At 42.2% G+C, this 18,875-nt stretch overlaps 1 protein-coding gene across 4 annotated transcripts in view; it reads left to right on the top strand.

Moving 5' to 3' along the window:
* The first annotated feature begins 10,369 nt into the window (after positions 1–10,369).
* Positions 10,370–18,875, top strand: part of LDAH (lipid droplet associated hydrolase) — a 124,621-nt gene continuing 116,115 nt past the window's right edge. For 3 of the 4 annotated variants that reach the window (XM_056343110.1, XM_056343108.1, XM_056343112.1), the window contains exon 1: positions 10,370–10,664. In XM_056343110.1, coding sequence (XP_056199085.1) covers positions 10,631–10,664 — 34 coding nt within the window. In that variant the 5' untranslated portion in view covers positions 10,370–10,630. The remainder of the gene's footprint in view (positions 10,665–18,875) is intronic. The other variant, XM_056343111.1, reaches the window with a different exon arrangement.

Below are 18,875 nucleotides of genomic sequence, written 5' to 3'. Positions count from 1 at the left end.
TATCCCAGTGCAACAAACAAAGATCATAACCCCTGGCCTCCTCCACTCCCTTTCCCCAAATTAAGTTGTAAATGCACCTGCCTTGGACCCAAATGATAAAACCAGCAGAAACTGGAGAGATGTGTCTGTCACCTGTGTATGGCCAAAAGGAGTCAACCATATTTTAGAAGCTTTTCAGGAGAAAAAAAAGGTGGAGTAATGTTACAGAAAGAAAGATGGAGACTCTCTGAAAAGCCTGTGCCCAGGCAGCATTCTGGAGGGACACATAAAGGAAAAGCTTTCCCACTATTGCTAACTGACAGAAAATATAAATAAGCTAGAATGAGCTGTACATTCTGTAGAATCTTCTGTACAGGAGAAAAGGATGTCCTGTGGAGTCAGAAACACAGGTACAAGGAAAAGGTAGAAGAATTTATTCAGGAAAAATGGATGAGTCATTCTAGGTACTTTCACACAAAATGTAAGGAAATCTGATGCACTGCATATTGGGAAACTGCCTGTGCTGGAGCAGGCTCCTGGCAGGGCTTGTGGACCCATGGAGACAAGAGTCCAGCTGGACCACGTTTGCTGGAAGTACTTGTCACCTCATGGAGGGGACCCATGCTGGAGCAGTTTGTGAAGAACTGAAGCCCATGGGAAGGACTCACATTGGAGAAGTTCATGGAGGACTGTCTCCCATGGGAGGGACCCCACACTGGAGCAGGGGCAGAGTGTGAGGACCCTTCCTCTGAGGGGAAGGAGTGGCAGAGACAATGTGTGATGGACTGACTGAAGCCCCTGTTCCCCATCCTGCTGTGCCGCTGGCTTGGGGGAGGAGGTAGAGACATCAGGAGTGAGGTTAAGCCTAGGAAGAAGGGAGGGGGGGGGGGAAGGTATTTACTGTTTAGTTTTTATTTTCTCACTATTCTGCTCTGATTTGATTGATAAAAAATGAAATTAATTTTCCCAACTTGAGTCTGTTTTGCCTGTGACCGTAACTGCTGAGCAGTAGCTCCCTGTTGGTATCTCAGCCCACGAGCCTTTCATTATATTTTCTCTCCCCTGCCCAGCTGAGGAGGGGAAGGACAGAGCAGCTTTGGTGGGCACCTGGCATCCAGCCAGGATCAACCCACCACAACAACCAAGAGACAGAATTAGCCAGTAGACAAGCTTCTTCCTGAAGAACAGCCTGGGAAGCTAAGGAGGACAACCTCATGATCTCTGCAAAAGAGAGGCTCAAATGCAAGGAGCTTTGCTTTATAAGGGGTAGAGTCAGATCAGAGATCGCAGACAGGGATCAGAGGGGAGATCAACACGGGAGACATCACAGCAGGAATCTGCTACAGGCTCCCTTGTGAAGAGGACTTCTGTAAAGCATTTGACACTGTCTCCCATAACACCCTCACAGACAAGTTGAAGAAGTACAGACTACATAAATAGGCAGCAAAGTGGACTGCAAGCTAGCTGAACTGCTGGGTTCAAACCTCTGTGATCAGTGGCATGAAGTTCAGTTGAAGGCCACTCACTAACAGTGCTCCCAGGGGTCAATACTGGGACCAATACAGTTTAACCTCTGCATTTATGACCTGGATGAAAGGGCAGACTGCACCCTCAGAAAAACTGGGATGACTGGGGTGGAGGTGCTGCCATTCAGAGGAACTTGGGAGGTTGCAGAGTTGGGCGTAGAGAAACCTCATGCAGTCCCACAAATGCAAGCATGAAATCTTGCACCTGGCAAAGGAACAATCCCACACATCCATGCAGGCTGGGGACCAACTAGCTGGAAAGCAGCTTTGCAGGGAAGGACCTAGGTATCCTGGTGGACAAGTTGGCTGTAAGCCAGCAATGCACCCTTGAAGCAAGGAAAGCCAACAGTATCCTGGGACTGTGTTAGGAAAAGCATCGCCAGCAGGTTGAGAAAGGTGATACTTCTCTTCTACTCAGCAGTGGTGAGGCCACATCTGGAGTTCTTTGTTTAGTGATGGGCTCCTCAGTGCAACAGAGACATGGACTTCTGCAAGTTTAGCAAAGGGCTACAAAGAAGGCCGAGGGATAGAAACATCTGACCTACAAGGCAAGGCTGAGCGAGCCAGGACTGTTCAGCCTGGAGAAGAGAAATCTCAGGAGAATCTTATCAACAGGTGCAACTATCTCATGTGGGGGAGTAAAGATGAAACCAGATTCTTCCCAGTGGTTCCCAGTGACACAATAAGCAGAAATGGGCACAAACAGAAATACAGGAAATTAAATTTAAAAAAAAAAAACAAACCACACAAAAAAAACCAAAACAAAAAACAACTTATTTACTGTGAGACTGGTCAAGCACTGGGAAAGGTTGCCCAGAAAACTTGTGGAGTTTCCATTCTCAGAGAGATTCAAAACCCAAATGGTCACAAATCCCCAAGGACCCTGTTTCAGCTGACCCTACTTTGAAAATGGGGGTTGGTCTAGATGATCTTCCGGGGTCCCTTCTAACATCATCCATCCTGTGAGTCTTTGAATCTGTAGGTGTAGTTTAAAAGTGCAAACAAAAAAGCTGAAAAATAAACATTTTATTTTGTCTGTCCCCTGCGTTACTTCAAGAGTAGAATTATATCTACCTACCTACATTTGTCCATGTACTCTATTCACCATTTGTGCAAGATTCAGGAGCAGACAGGCTGACCTTTCTTCCTTTTGATGTCTAAACTTGACTAATGCTTTAGAACTACAGCTCTTTCCAAAATTACACAAGGAAACAGAAAATCTGTCACCTACTCTGCCCTATAAAGTACTGTACTGATACAACAGTGGCAGGGAAGGGAGAACAAGGATTTGAAAATGTCAAAACTTCCTTTCATGTAATACTGATGTACATTAAGTGAAAATTATAAGATATTGCTAAATTTAAAGGTAGTGATCACAGTATTAGATTTTATTTCACCAGCAATATAGTTTTAGAATATGAAGAATATTGCATTATTATCAAAGATACAGACACGACATACATAGTTTTTTAGGGGATTTAATGTAGCTAAACTAAAAAAAGAGAACAATTTCATATATTTAAAATGGCTCAAGCAGAAAGAATTTTCATTTACGATCAGCTAAAGGACTAAAACCAAAACATCATCACAGCAGGTCTTTGCTGCATATTGACCTCAAGGGAAAAGTAGTTGGTCACATCAATAACAAGAATGAAAAAGTGTAGAAAGGTGTTTGGAAAGTCCACCACTTTCTACTGGTTTAGATTTCACTGTCTCTGGAAGTGGGTCTGTGATTTCTTAGTGGGAGACAATTTACAGGTAATTGTAAATAGCAGTTAAGGATAACATTAAATATTCTGCATTTTTATAATTTTTCTAAGCAGAAAAGTGATCCATGGGGCTTAGGCAATGGTTAGTGCTAGAGCTGACTTTTTACAACAGACTAAATTCCATACCTGAGCTGAAACCTGCACCCTCTGAAACACCAGAAAATCTCTGATGAAGACTCTTGGACAAACCATGGTGCGATTTACGACTTACAGTTTTCATGGTCAGTTTTAGATAGCAACAGGGGAAGGTAAAGGAAAAAAATAATTACTTGACTAGCTCTCAAATGTACTTATAAATGGAATTTACTTTCATGAAATTCAATGTTTTATTTCATATTACAGTTTGCAGCTATTAAATATGAGGCAGGCAGTTGCTGTGTGAGTTGTTCCAGTACACACAGCTGCATTAACAGCTAACTACAAATACATTTTACACTAGTGGGTACTTTCAAGAACCAAATGTCTCCTCAGGAAGTTTTACTAGCAACTTTTTTTCATCTATTTACGCAGTTCCAGCTAATTCCATATGTTACTTTCCACATATATGCACTTTTTTTCTGTCTTTGCTGCCTGAAAACTAATTTCCACTCATCTGTGGGGCAAGATTAACAAAGACACTACCATCTGTTCCTTGACAGGATTTGTAATCATATAACTGTTGACATGTAAAGGGTATTTTATATTTTGATTGGACATTAATTGTGCTTTCCTTGGATTAAGTATTTTAAACTGAATATGAAAATAGCCTTAAATATATAGGTCATAGCAATTATTGTGTTATTTACATTACTAAACCAGTATGCAGCAGATGGCCTCCAGGGCCCTGGCCAGAAGAACCTATCTCCTGCAGATTTATTTGGTGCTTGGAGATACTACCAACTAACTTTTCAAACCTGTTTGAATGCCACTGTGCCTCTTGTTTGCTGCCAGCAAAAATATTCCAGGCTTGTTTGTTTCAACACCACTGTTTCTCAAGGCCTTCCTGGTACCTGGCTATATAAAATGTTCATACTTGGGCCTTGTCAGAGGCCATGCCCCTGCAGTTAAATGAAATAGCACCAGGGGCTGCAAGCTGGCCACATTTACACTTCTCAGTATTTGGCCCAAGTCTCTTTTTGGACCCAGGTAGTACCACTGTGGCCATTAGGCAGAACTGTTCCATTGTGTAGGGTTTTCTCATTTATATAAGTGCCTGAAAAATACAGAGACTGTATTGCAGCCCTCCACTGTGATTTCTCCATTTCACAAAACCGAAGTTGTATGCAGTATGAGTCTGAGATGGTTGACAGTGCAAAGCCTGCTAGGACAGCTTTAGAATACCATGTGAGGTACAGAACACCACGTTTGGCGCAGTCTTGTCCACCCTGCCTATTGAGCACGGCTTCCAGTGCAAGCCCGTACCCTGAACTGTGCCCAGGATTGTGCACAAGAGTGTTCAGGGGGCCAAAGCAGGTTAACACTTGCCCAGTCTAGACAAGCAGTAGACCAGCACTGAAGGACACTCACCAGTCCTGGTTTATGCAGCAGTTAAAACTTAACCAGGGAAGTCATGCAAAACACTCAAGAAGATCTGCCCTTATAACACACTACCCCAAGCTTTCATGACAAATTCTCTTTATTTTTCCCATCCCTGAGTTAAACTGGCCCTTAAATGTACTTACTGTGTTCCACCCTGATCTACCAAAATTTTTATGCATGTGAGCTGCTTTAAGCTCAATGTTTTCAACGAGGCTGTTTGTATAAGCAAAGTCTATGCATGCACAGCAGCTCTGGGACCATTGCTTTATGTGAAACCATTCACATACTCAACATTTTGTGTTTGCTGTACTCCAACTTTATACACCTAGAAAAAGAATCACATGAGAGCAATACTATATACATGATATATAAAAAATATAAAACCTACAATTAACTTCCATTTTCAAATGCTTATGTTAGCGGTTTTAGTCTTATAATACAGGAATAAATACTAAAATATTATTTCTGCCATTCACGACATGAACATACTCAAATGCATACCACAAAGTCTGCATGTGCCCACACACAAGGGTACAATGAGCCAATCAACACTATGTCAAGTCCATTTTTTCCCATAGAGATGTGGAAAAATAACCTTTTCCTACTTGAAGTTTCCCTTTCTTACATAACTACCTGTACAGCCACCTTAGTCCTTGGAAGAAATTTATTAATTAACAATCTCTTTTTCAGTTGTTTTGGGAACTGACAATGCAACTACTTTTTGAAACATTTCACTGTCTCTAGGATATCACTATGTATTTCCAACTGCTCTGTAATTAAAAAAAAACACCATAATATGAAAAATACAAAGAATTTATTTTACATACTTCTGAAAAATTCTCTTCAGACAAAATGAGTATGCACACACACAACAGCTGAGCTGTTCACTGTGAAAACTACTTCCATGAGCAATCTAAATATTTATATAAGCCATGTATATTCTTAAACTCTTAATTTTAAGATCTTGGTTACATAGAGAGCTAAGATATTTAATTCTGAGGGAGTGAATAGTTATACTGAAAATCTGTTCAGGATCCAAATGCTGCAATCTATTGTCTGCCTTCCCAGTGTGGTCAAATGTCTCCATTTAGCTAGTACAGTGTATGTTCACAGAATAGGAAACATAATTTCAAAAAAAACCAAACAACAAACAACCAAAATTCTCATGGAAGCTGGACATAAAGATATAAAGAACCCCTTTTTCTCTCCCGTTGATTAAAAAACTACTTTAAAGTATTAGTGACACTGCAGACATATGTACTTCTTCAAACAGAATTTTACCAGTGTCCTCTGACAGATCCTATTTATCGTTATTGTAACTACCTTTAGTAAACTGTCTCCAAAAATACTATGCTTTATCAATGTGAAGACTAATGTTTTAACTGTAAAAGAATCACTGAACTTTTTTTTTTCCTCTGGACTGTAGGCTACACTTGCCACATCATCTTTCCCTCTATCAACTTTAATTTATTACATTTATTTCTATGAGTCCATCAAAGAGAAGCTACACAAACTAGAAACACCTTTCCGTTGTGTTCAAAGCACCAGAGAACAAAAGAAACAAAAAGCTGGGGGTAAAGGCATTTATATAATTCAGTGACTATTAAAGATGACTGGTTTTCATATTTACAGATAACCTACTGAAATTAATGTCATTAGGTGTGTCATTGATACATATGTATGTATTCATAAACACTGTCCCACCTTACTACTAAACTTATAAATTACACAAACAGAATTGGGAACAATTTGTGATGTTCTGAAAATACATTCTCCAGATTGAATGATAATGAATCTTTGAAGAAATCTTTGAACACTGCCAAGATTCAAAATCTACATCATACATAGAAATTTAGCTTAAAAAAATACATTCAGAAATTGGATTACTGATGATTTTAAGGGGTCATGGAGATTTTCCCCCCTGATGTGAGGACATAAGTGATGAAAACACGTATCTAAAAAGCAGTTATGGAGATGAAAGGAATGACTGCCTAATATTACAGTGGAGCACATAGTGTATGCACAAGTGATGAGCTCAGATGATGAGCTATTAAACAAAACATGTTGCCCTCAAAACACCCGCTTCATCTGTTTTATTGACTTACATTCTGCCACTATATTAGTGTAAACACTGGTTTGATTAACCTCTATTTTCATTATTTGTTTACTACATTAAAACACCCAGATTAACTACAGGTCTGTAATCCATAAAGTTAGTTGCTAATTCACAAAGCACACCTACCAAAAAAAGCCATTACAAATATCAAGACAGAAAACAAATCAACAAATAGCTATCTTATACTAAACTATTATTATTATTACTACTAAAATATTGGTGCATATGAGCAATGTCTTGAGCAATGCAAATGCATTACAGAACCCTGTTTAAACAAAGCGCATGTGAGATGTTTTAAGCCGCCTCTCTGCAGTTCATGTCGAGTTGTTCATGCACTCCCTTCGCAAGGGAAACCATTATGAAATTCATGCTAATTAGCAATTCTATTATCTCACTCAAGAAATTAAAAGTCACTGAGAATTTTCCCTCTAAAAACCATAAACAAACCACATATAGAACTATGATTTATACTTCTGTGAGGACAAAACCTACCAATTTTCTCAACTATTAGAATAAATTTAAGAATTAGAATAAATTTAAGAAAATAACCCCAGCTAAATTACAACACAGCCACTGATAAACAGAATATTGGCATGACCATACTGCCCTCATCAATCCCCTCCTCCCACTTTCTGTCATCTGCCCTCATGACAAGCAATCAGATCACAAATAGTTGAGCAAAAGCCTAAAGTTGATCCTCTTGCAGGGAAGGAAGCAATGCCAGCAACCTTGGAATTTGCACCTAACAATTACAATTTAGGCTGTTGTTATTAACATAACTTTAATGAGGAACCTGAATGTCAAAACATTGAAATTATTTTTTCAAGAACAGAAATTAATATGTAAAATCCAGGACAGAGCTGAGGAATACTGATTCCTTCGAATTTCCATTCAGAACAGACCAGGGCAAACTGCCTCACTCTTCTACAAAGGGAGAGAAAGTATTTTTTGTTACTTCACTACAGGAACTTGCCAACTCCAGTTCATATCAAATGTAATACACATAGTTGCTATTTTAATATTCACCCATGAGCTTACCTGCTGCTGACAATCAGATTTTATAAACAGTTTAATAAAACTGTGTACTCTGATCAACAGTGCCTCTAGCACCTTGATGGCCCTGTGATATTTTAAACACAAATCCAATAAACTGAGTTGTGGAATAATAAATTACCTGCAGGACTTGACAATCGCAGAAAAAAGCAATGTTAGCTGCAAATAGGAACATGAAACCTGTATCACATCATGCTAACAGTCCATTCTGTCTTTGACAGCATCCAACAGTAGGTGCCAAGGAAAGGGCAAGCACATTGGGCTCCTCCCCTGGTACAACCTACGGAAGACTGGTGTCTCTCAGGGCTTTCTGAGCCTTTAAGCAGCATCTTCATGTTTCAGCCACTGATGGATTTCCCATCCATAAATCTGCCTTATCTTTTTGTAAATCCCTGTAAACTTCTAGGAATCCGTGACATTTTTAATGAAGTTTAAGACTGCATTAAAATAGTTTTTGTTTTGAAACTGCTGCCTGTTAGCCAAATTTGCTTTCTGCAGGTTTTGCATTAGAAATTACGATGAGGAATCACTCAACTCAAAGTCCATTCAACTTGGTCTTGCAAACCATTGTACAGGCTTTGGGCATTATTTCCCCAACCTCCTTCTCCCATCAGCCTGTCTTCCAACTTCCATCATATTTAGTGCTCTCTATGTAGAAGAATCACGGACTTATGAATAACTTTGTCACACCTTTCAGTAACTTTTGTAGTATTTACCCTTTCTGAGAGGAAACTGCTAGATCTGCAGATCCCATCCAAGCAGCCAGCACATGACCATCACACAGAGTGAGAAACATGGCATCCATTTCCAAATGGTTACTAGATCTTAATTGATTTTGACCTCTGGAAGCACAAAGTACTGAGATTTCATACAGCATCTGTTGTCACTCCAAAGTCTTGCTCATGAACATCAATCATTTGTTAAGAGCCTTTCATTCCATCTGAACACTCAGTTTTATCTCATGCGTCAACATGTGTCTATCATTTTACTGCTCTCAGTGGGAATTCAAAAGTCCTTCTGCAACCTGATAATTATTTTTACTAACCTGAAACAACAGATTTTACTACTCCACTATCTGCCCCCTTTCCCAGACTATTTATGACTATGTTGAACACTACTGATCTTCATACAAATTCCTGTACAGCCCTACCTGTTATGACAATCCATTTAAAAATATGGTAATTGATTCCTACCTTTTTGTTTCCTATCTTTTCACCAGGTTGCCATCCACTTGAAGGTTGTAACCTTTGTCTCATGACCGCCTTAGAACACTCCTTCTAAGCACCTTAGACAAAAGCTTTTGCTCAAATGCCTCTCGGAAATCCAAGTTCATTACCCAGGCTTGCCTTGGTCAAGTGTGGTCACTTGGCTTCTCCAAAGATTCCCACAGATTTCCGAGGCACGATGTCCATCCATAAAAAAATTATGCTGATGATTCTACAGTGCATTGTATCTATTCCTATTCCACTTGCTTTTGTGTCTGTTATTATTCACACTGATTTGATCAACACAGGCATCAACCTGAGGGGCTCCTCTTGGAGCAGTTCAGGTTTCGGCTACACGCAGCACTCGCCAGCATCCAACACCATCTGTAGCACATGATTACACAGCATGCTCAGCAGTCCGTCTGTTTCATCCCCAAATCCCTCTGCAACTGCTGGATAAACACCGTCTGATCTTGCCAATTTCCTATTAGATTTGTTTTCCTTATACCTTCTACCATGACTGCAAATGGGAACAGCTCCTCCAGTGCTTTTCTTCAAAAAGCAGCATTTCAGCAGGGAAACCTCCCTAAGGTCCTCTTCCACAAGCAGGAGGTTTAGTTTTTTCGTTACAGCCTCACCTTCCCTGAGCTACTTTCACACCTTATTTAGCAGGCATACAGACCCCATGGCAGGATCCTGGTGGGTCCAGAAAGGATTTACTGCTGTATTTTATGTCTTTTGGAATTTGATGTGAAAAATACTTCTTTGGGGTGCCTGCTTTACCGCTCCAGTTATGCCTGGTGTCCAGGTGCCCAGGTCCAGTTTCCTCATTTAGATGCAACTTCAAACACGTTGTAGGCGAGTCTGTGCTTTTGCCAACACTTCCTCTGCCTTTTTTAAGCACCCTGGCTTGTTTTGCTCTTTCAAGGCTATTTTTTTTTCCTTTGCCAGAATTCCCAAAGAAACTGTGAGGTTTGGCCAAGCGTGACTAACAGAACCTGCAGGAGACCCCTAAGCCGTGCGTCTCGGGGGCACTCTGCTACTCTCGCCTCTCCCTAACGGGCGACAGGCAACGGGCGACTGGCGACGGCGCTCGCTCGGCGCCTCGCCTGGGGCTGGGGCTGCGGCGGCCCCACTAGCCACTGGCCACAGCTCCGGCGGGAAGGGCCGCCCTGTCGCCCCAGGGGCCCCGCCGCCAGGCAGGGCAGCGAGGCCCAGGGTGGCTGCCGCGGACCTGCCGCCCCTTCCCTCACGGGGCTCGCACGGCCGCCGGCCTCGCGGGGCGGGGCGGGGCGGGGCTGCCCTCAGCCCACCCCGCGCGGCCCAAGCGGAAGGAGCGGCCCGGCCCAGCCGCCGCCGCCGCCTCCGCCTCCCGCGGCCGCGCTGCGCGGCCTCGCCGGCTGCTTCCGCCCGGTTTCGGCAGACGTCGCTGGCGCTGGGCGCTGCCTCGCCGCCGCCGCCGCGATGCTGGGTGTTGGGGAGCCTGCGAGGGGGGAAGGTACGTGTACGTGCCGCAGCGGCGCCGCGGTCTCTCCGCTCCCCGCCGCCTCGGGGCGCCGTGTGGGGCGGGGGCAGCGCGGGGAGGGGGGGGGCGCTGCGCCCTCGCCAAGGGCGGGCGGGGGGCTGGGGTGGCGGGGCCGGCCGGGCCCTTCGCGGCAGCCGGGCGGGCCCTCCCTTCCCCTGCCCTCCCTGCCCTGCCTGGCCCTGCCCGGCGGGCGGTGTCGGTCCGGCAGCGGCAAGGCGAGCGGCCGTGCGCCCGGGGCCTGGCCGCGGCGGCTGCCTAACGCCCGGGGCGGCCATGCGCCGCGGCGGCGGGTTTATGGAGCTGTGCGCCCCTACATAGTGTGGGTGATTTCTAGGGGTGAGGCTAAGGATGGGGTAGCACATCCCGTGCGGCAAGCAGTGCTTTGTACGTGCTGCCTTGACTTGTTTTCCCTTGGATTGGGAGGAGACTTGAGGAAGCAAGTCCTAAGCAGTGCCGCCTTTTCCAGGCGGTAACTGCAGTGATGCTACTTGTAACGTTTTTTGTATGTCAGTGCTTGTTCCTGTGGAGCATCTCTTGGAGCTGACCGACGCTCATTATTGAAGCGGCGAGTTATAAAATGGGTGGGAAGAAAAAGTCTGTGGCTTGAAGGGCCTATAAATGAGGAAAATAAGATTGTAAAGTCTTCGAAGTTAAAAGTGGGTTGAGATTTATAGGTGGCAGGAAGTCTGTGCCTTTTAATAGAAGACCCTAACTGGTTTGTGAAAGCGGAGTCCAGCAGGCATACACACCCTTCTTCAGGAACCCTCTATCAGGTTTGCTGTTGGTACTGGTCCCAGAGCATCATCGTTGTTAGTGAATACAGGCTTGAAGGTAGCTGCTGCAAAAGAGCAGAAATGCGTGCACCAGGCAGGAGATGAGTGGCAGGCTCGGGAAGCGGTGTAAGTGCCGGTGTGGGAATGTATGGTTAAAGAAATCGAAGTAATGATGAAGCAGTGTTGAGGCATGGCAGTTGTCAAGCGCTTTCTTACTGGTAACTTTTTTGTTGCATTTGTAAAAATAATTAAATGGCTTCTTTTCTTGCAACTGAAGTATAATATTAAAACCTTCTCATCAGAAGACTTGAATGGCTTGAATGATGCAGGCCCTTATTTCATTTAAGCTGCAGGATACTCCTGGCCCTCTGGGACTTTATGATATCCAGTTAAGGTCTGAGAGTCCATCCGCATGGACCTGTTGCAGAATCTGGATATGAATTTGTTTTGTATGTCTCTGAGAACAGAAGCCTTCAATTATTAATTAGGATTATTGCTGTTCCCTGTTTTCTTGTGGCGCTTGCTTATGATGTCAGTGAGGGAAGTGGTCACACATTTACAGAATTGGGTGAGCGACATTTAGTATTCACCATCATGGGATTGCTACAAAGATTGTATAAAAGCAATTGAAGACAGTGATTTTTTTCAAGAATCTTTGAAAGTACCCTAAGCAGATGCTCTTGAAAGAGGCAAGGACATAGGATTCTTCTTTATCTAGACCCACTGTGTAAGTATCCACTCAGCCTGCAACAAAGTGCAGCCCAAGAACTTTCTGGAACAGGTGTACTGAAGACTTCAAGTTTCAGTCTTTTCCATCAACTTATCCTTGCCTTTAAGCCACGTGGAGATCTAGTGTTCACAATATCCAGCCTTAGGCAGTTCTGTGGGTCAATTACCCATTAACTCAGGAGGCACCTGTGATGGTTTTAAACACACTTTCTGCTACTTCTGTTTGGTATTTCCTATTTTTAAATTAGTAGAGTCACTGATGCTGTTTATCTGGTTCATGTGATTCACAAAGGCAATTACAATAAATTGTGTATGGGTAAGGGTAAAACAAAATTTCTAATATGACTGATGAGCCAAAGAACAGTAAATTTGACAGGATTTACTCTAAAGCTTCCTAATAGCACTGCTCTTATAGGTTTTTGTGGGTTTTTTTATTGATAGCTTTGATTTTTTTGAAATTACATAGTTGCCATTATCATGATTTATTATAATGAGGGCACCTTGTCTGGGAGGAGGGGTGGCCCCCACTTTGGATGATATCTTGGTTCTATTTACCAAGTATTAGGAGTAGAATTTCAAGGTTTAAGCTTTAGTGGTGGTGTGCATGCATTGTACAGGCAGTGTGCATGCAGGATATGAAGTAGGTTTTGCTTATTTAAATTGAGCATGCTCATAATACCAATATAACTATGTTTTTTCTGCTCTTGACAAACCACTGTGTAATACTGTGATTTTTCAGTGAAATATTTGACTAAATTTGATTCCAGCATGCACTTTGAGTGATAACATTTAGATGTCCAGTAAAGTTTGTAAACAGCTTACACCAGGGGAAGTAATTCTGATAAAAGAATATTCATAATAGGAAACAAATGTATAACATGAAAGGTCTGAGCTTAACAGAATCTTGAGCTAGAAACAGATTCACGTTTTCATACCGAAATACCAGCCTGAGTACATAGTTGACTAGTGAAATGAACAAGAACACTACTTATTTACCTGGCTAGGATTGCACAGCCACCTAATGCAGCTGCGCATTGTGTGGCAAGTGCCTTGTTATCATATGTTAGATAATCCTGATGCCAGAACAATGTCTAACCAGAGATGCTACAACTCCAGGTTTGGCAGGATTTCTTTCATCTGCATCCTCATTTCTTTCCTCAGTGTCCTTGCTTCTTCCTGCTGCTGCCAGTAACCATGCTGTTTTTCTGGTTTTTTTCCTTTTTCTGTCTCACCTCCTGCTTCTGTTGAGGTCCTGTTCCTGTTGTCCTTTGTTTAGACAGATCCTTTACTCAAATTATTATTATTATTATTATTTTTAAATAAAAAAACACCTTTAATGATACAAACTTTTTGTGGAAATCCAACTCCCCAAATTTTACTTCTCAAAAAATTATTGCACTAAATGAAAATAAGTATCAGATGATAACTGAATTATTTTTTGCACCAGTGATGAAGACAGGCTTTGTTTATCTATGTATTTGTATGTAGTCATGTGTTGTCAGGGTTTGGCAGCATTATTTTGATGGGAGGAGCTGGATCCCTGTGCAAAATAGTGATGCCTCACAGATTACTCTTGTTTTGAGGAAGAAGCTATCAGTGTTGCCAACGTGATGAATTGACTTGGATCCTTTTGCTACTAGACCTGTAGCCTGTATGTTAGAGCACTGGCGTGTGCAGGCCTTCCTGCAGCACTGGTTCTGGGAGAAACATTTTGGCTGCTGCACTGCCTTGTCCAGCGTGCCTGTTGAACCCTCTGTCCCATCCACCTGATCGGTAGAATGATGAATACCACCATTGCTTCTTACTGGGAAAGACTTGTACTCCAGACCTCATATTAATAGTACAGACAATTCTGTTACTGTAGTGACTCAGAAAGGGATCTAATACTCTCTGGTACCGTTCTGTGTAGTCTCCTGTATACATCTCCTGTTCATTGATTCTTCTGTTCGATTTCACTTGTCCTTCGCACTGAGCTGCATACAGTGTATATGTTTTCATGTCCCTGCTTACACTGCCTTCCTAGCCTGTGTACATTAGTAAATGAATATCAGAATATAGTAAAACCTGCAGTAAATATAAGGAGGATGTGGTAGAGAACTGAGTGGAGAGGAACCTAATGAAGTTCAACAAAGGCAAGTGCAGGGTCCTGCACCTGGGGAAGAACAGCCCCACGCACCAGCACAGGCGGGGGCTGACCTGCTGGGAGGCAGCTCTGCGGAGAAGAACCTGGGAGCCCTGGTGCACAGCAAGTTGCCCATGAGCCAGCGGTGTGCCCTGGGGGCCAGCAAGCCCATGGGGTCCTGGGGGGCATGAGGAGGAGTGTGGCCAGCAGGTCCAGGGAGGTGATCCTCCCCCTCTGCTCTGCCATGCTGAGGCTGCATCTGGAGTGCTGTGTCCAGTGCTGGGCTCCCAGTTCAAGGGAGATAGGGAACTACTGGAGAGGGTCCAGTGGAGGGCTAAAAAGATGATGAGGGGTCTGGAGTATGTCCCTGATGAGGAAGGGCTGAGCGAGCTCAGCCTCTTTAGCCTGGAGAAGACTGAGAGGAGACCTTATCAATCAATGTCTACCAATATCTTAAGGGCGAGTGCCGAGAGGGCGGGGTCAGGCTCTTTTCAGTGGTGCCCAGTGACAGGACAAGGGGCAACGGGCACAGACTGCAGCACAGGCAGCTCCACCTGAATGTGAGGAAGAACTTCTTTCCCTTGAGGGTGACAGAGCTCTGGGACAGGCTGCCCAGAGAGGCTGTGGAGTCTCCTCTGGAGGTACTCAAAACCTGCCTGGGTGTGACTGCACAAGCTACTGTAGGTGAACCTGTTTTAGCAGAGGGTTAGACTAGGTGTTCTCCAGAGGTCCCTTCCAATCCTCACTATTCTGTGATGCTACCTCAGACACAAACCTCAAACACTGGTTGAAAGATTATTAGAGGATGTTATGACTAGTAAGTTGGTCTACTGTAAGTAGACAGAATTTTGACTAATTCTTTTATGTCCTTGTTATAAAGCAAGAAAACCAGCAGTAGCTAGAGAGCTAAGTTGAAAGTGAGATTAACAGTTGATGTACGAACACATGCAAATTGAAATAATAAAACGGGATGGAAAGAAAAAGTTTTGAATTCAGTGTGTATGTTATGCTAAGGGAGAACAACTAATGTGGAAATGTGGAATAAACATATCAAAAGGGGTAGTTAACGTAGGGAGATTCATTTTGAACAGCACAGCGAAGGATGGAGGAAGCCTGATCAAGGACAGCATGATGCTAATTGGATTGGTGTATGTTCGTGGGGTATTTTTGCTTTGATATCTGTTTCTTGCTGGTATTCATTATGCTCTTTGAGCTTTGCCTTACTTAACAAGAATAAAGAAAGAATATTGCTTTCCATTGAGAGCACCATCTTATTCTCATAGGAGTAGAAAAAGAGTTATTTAACATAAGATGAAATATCAATTGCTTTTTACTGCTTTTGCTTGTTATTACTGCTGCTGAAAGATTGAAGTTTCTTGAAATGCTTAACTTTCATGTGCTGTGGTTTAAATGCATATGTAGGTTACTGCTACTTCAAATTCTTGCATTTTTGTGTTTCATGGAATGCTGTACAGATTACCTGTATGACTTAAATGGTTGCCCAATGGAAATGCGAGGCTTGTAGTTTTGTGATGTAGGAGAAAAAATAAGAGTCTAGAACATATGGTTTCAGAGCCAAATAGTTCTTTGACTTTTTTTCCTTTGGAAAGGTGCAAAGTTCTTGTTTTCCCTAAAGATAGCAGGAATCAAAGGGCAAAGAAACATCATCTGTGTTTCATGAGCAAGCATTTTTTCCAAACCCTTAGATCATAAGTAAACCTATTTGCATCTGCATGTTTTCTCTCCCTCAATACCATTTTTAGTTTCTTCTTGTGCATGTGTCCTTGATTATCTGTTCTTTCACTTTTTTTGCAGTGTATCCTGCTATTTCTCCTATTGAAGCAGTATCCTGTTAAAGGTCATTGTCGTCTCTTTGCCCATGCAATTCACATACCTGTTCAATTTTTAAGATGTTCTGTTCTGGGTGGTGATACATGCTTGTAGGGGAATGAAGGCAGTGAGTTGATTGGCATTGATGGCATGCAGCTGTGGCCTTGCCTCAGAGGCAGTGGGTTGACATGGATGATGTGCAGCTGTAGCTTATTCCCACTAAGTGGTTAAATAGCCCAAGGATTGTGGGAGAGGGGGTCAGACAGAGGAGGAATAGTGTTGTCTGACCTCTGGAGGAAGGAGATACAGCACAGACAGTAGAATCTGACCAACAGTAAAGCCTTGTTGCAGTCTACTAGTTTGATTGTGCTGCAACACATGCTTAAGTTTGAAGGCTGCTAATCTTTCTTTCCTCTGTATCCAAAAAAGTGTGATGGGTTCTTGTTCATGAAGTATAACATTCCCACCTCTAACTTTGGTTTTAACCCAGTCTGTGATCATGGTGTTAACATCTCAGTTTTGCCCAGTGGCTCCCAAAATACTGGTGTTCAGCATCATCCACACTGAAATAACAATTAAAGAAATTGCATACTTTGTAGATTATACTGTATTTGTGACAATTTTCTCATGCTATCCATTCCAAATGGGGATTTATTTTCCTTTGATTTTCTAGTGTAGAATTCTTGCTTTTTGCTTGGTTTTCCTGCAGGCAGGTAAGAAAGTTTATTTACAAGATCCTTTTGACATGAGTCCGTTTTTTCTGTGAAATTTGCTGGTCAGAAGACACCTGGCATCGTTTTCTCCCTGGAAACCTTCTTTACCATTGTATTTCATTGTATTTCAGCCACAGCTTTCTGTATTCTCTAACATAGATATTCTGTCGTTACTTGACTGAGGTTTTGCTAACTTTTCAGTCTAATCTCAGAATATGTATTTAAAGTATGTTTATTATACGCACCTGTTATTTATGCCCACCACCTTCTGTTTATTCATCTGTGAGATTTCAGTTTTAAACTTCCCAAGATTTTCCTCTGGGTCCAATACTTCAATATTTGGAGGGAAAGCTGTCTCTCAAAGCTAATTCATTTGTCCAGTATTGCTTGAAAGTGTGTGCAAATGAACAAATTTTTCTTCCATTGGGAATAATCTGTTTCCCAAAATTCCATTTTCTGTTCTAGAAAATACACCATATTACACCAAATTAAACCATGCTATTTGTTTTCATGCAAATGAAGCCATCATTACTTCCTTCAGTGTGCTTGTTTCTTTAAGCAACAGATTTCTTATTTGTTTCTTTTCAGGTCATCAACATTATTAGCTTTATCTCAGGCTTGCATATTAACTGGAAAATGTGGGAGTTGCTAGGAGTATGGCTACCGCTTTCTTGTAATTTGTGGGATTCCCGACCTTGATAATACTTACGAAGTTACTTCAAGAAAAATCAAAACAAAACCAACTTGCACTCTTTTGGTCTCATTTTCATGTTGGTAGCTCTGAACAGTTCACCAACAGTTTGTGATGCTTTAGCTCTTTTGAAAAAGTGAAAATTACCATCTGGATGTGATTAAATAGATTGATAGAACATGATATGTAGGACCTCATCCACTGTATGCTGAAACGTGTTTGATAAAACATATTCCACTTTTAGAATGTCATGGTTTTTTTTCTTTTGAGTATATTTATACTTGCTGGTGTTACATGAAGCCTTGGGGAACCCTCAGCCATACTGGGGTAGCTTCTTGGGATTTGCTTATGCTTGCTCTGACTCCAGGGCTACATGTTTTTAACCGAGCGTTAAAGTTGCAATGACAAATGGAGGACCTTTTGATCTACCTAGTAACAAGGGACATGGACTCTGCTATTTGAGCACTGGGCAAGCATAACTGGGTGTTTGAGCTTTGCTAAAAGAGCATCAGCACAAACAAAAACTGGGTCTGTGATTGCCAAAGAAGAAAAAATTGACCAGACATAAAACTTAGTGTCTTGTTGCCAGAACTGCAATGAAACGTTGGATCTTCTTGCTGACTATGTTGAGTGCAGCAGACCGACAGCTGGTGCTTTCAAGCTTGGGACTGCTTTCATAGAGGTTGCCATTGTGACCAGTTCCCTTGGAAGTCTTTCATTTGCTGTTTCATCCTCTTGACAGTAGTCTGGAAATAAAGACCAAGAGAGTGCTGCAGTAGTTTTATTATGGTAATTAAGTAGAGCTCCATATTTATTTTTTTAGTCATTAGTACATGCTGAAGTTTTTAAAGCCAAAACTCCGAGAGATGTAGAGATTGGTTAAAAGTTATGGTGGGCCTTCCTAATCCATTTCCTTAGGGTTTTGGCGACTCTCTCTGTTGAATAATTTTGTACCAGACCAATACAGACATGTATCATTGTGGGAACCGAAAGCGTTTTCGGATTTCTTGATTCCTTACCCCCAAAACTCTTTAATGTTGTCATACCACAGCAAAACACCTTGTTGGAACATCTGTTCCTGTTTTGAATCCACAAAATCTGGACCTTTCCAAGATAACACTTTTTTTTTTATTGAGTCCTATGCTGCTTTGCTGAAAAGCTGTCTCAGTAGATGGTTTTATAATGCTTGGCACTGATAAGGGACCACTTGTCCAGTACAAAATTGATACCCAGAAGTTATTTTCCCTGCTTTCCTTCCACCAGGACAGTATGTGCTTTCCTGGTGATTGCTACAAGGTAACAAGTAGTAACAAAATCCAAATTTTG

Source organism: Falco biarmicus, chromosome 6, assembly GCF_023638135.1.
Source record: "Falco biarmicus isolate bFalBia1 chromosome 6, bFalBia1.pri, whole genome shotgun sequence".
Taxonomy (NCBI): domain Eukaryota; kingdom Metazoa; phylum Chordata; class Aves; order Falconiformes; family Falconidae; genus Falco; species Falco biarmicus.
Note: the sequence above shows the minus strand (reverse complement) of the source record. Positions and strands in the feature narration are given on the sequence as shown.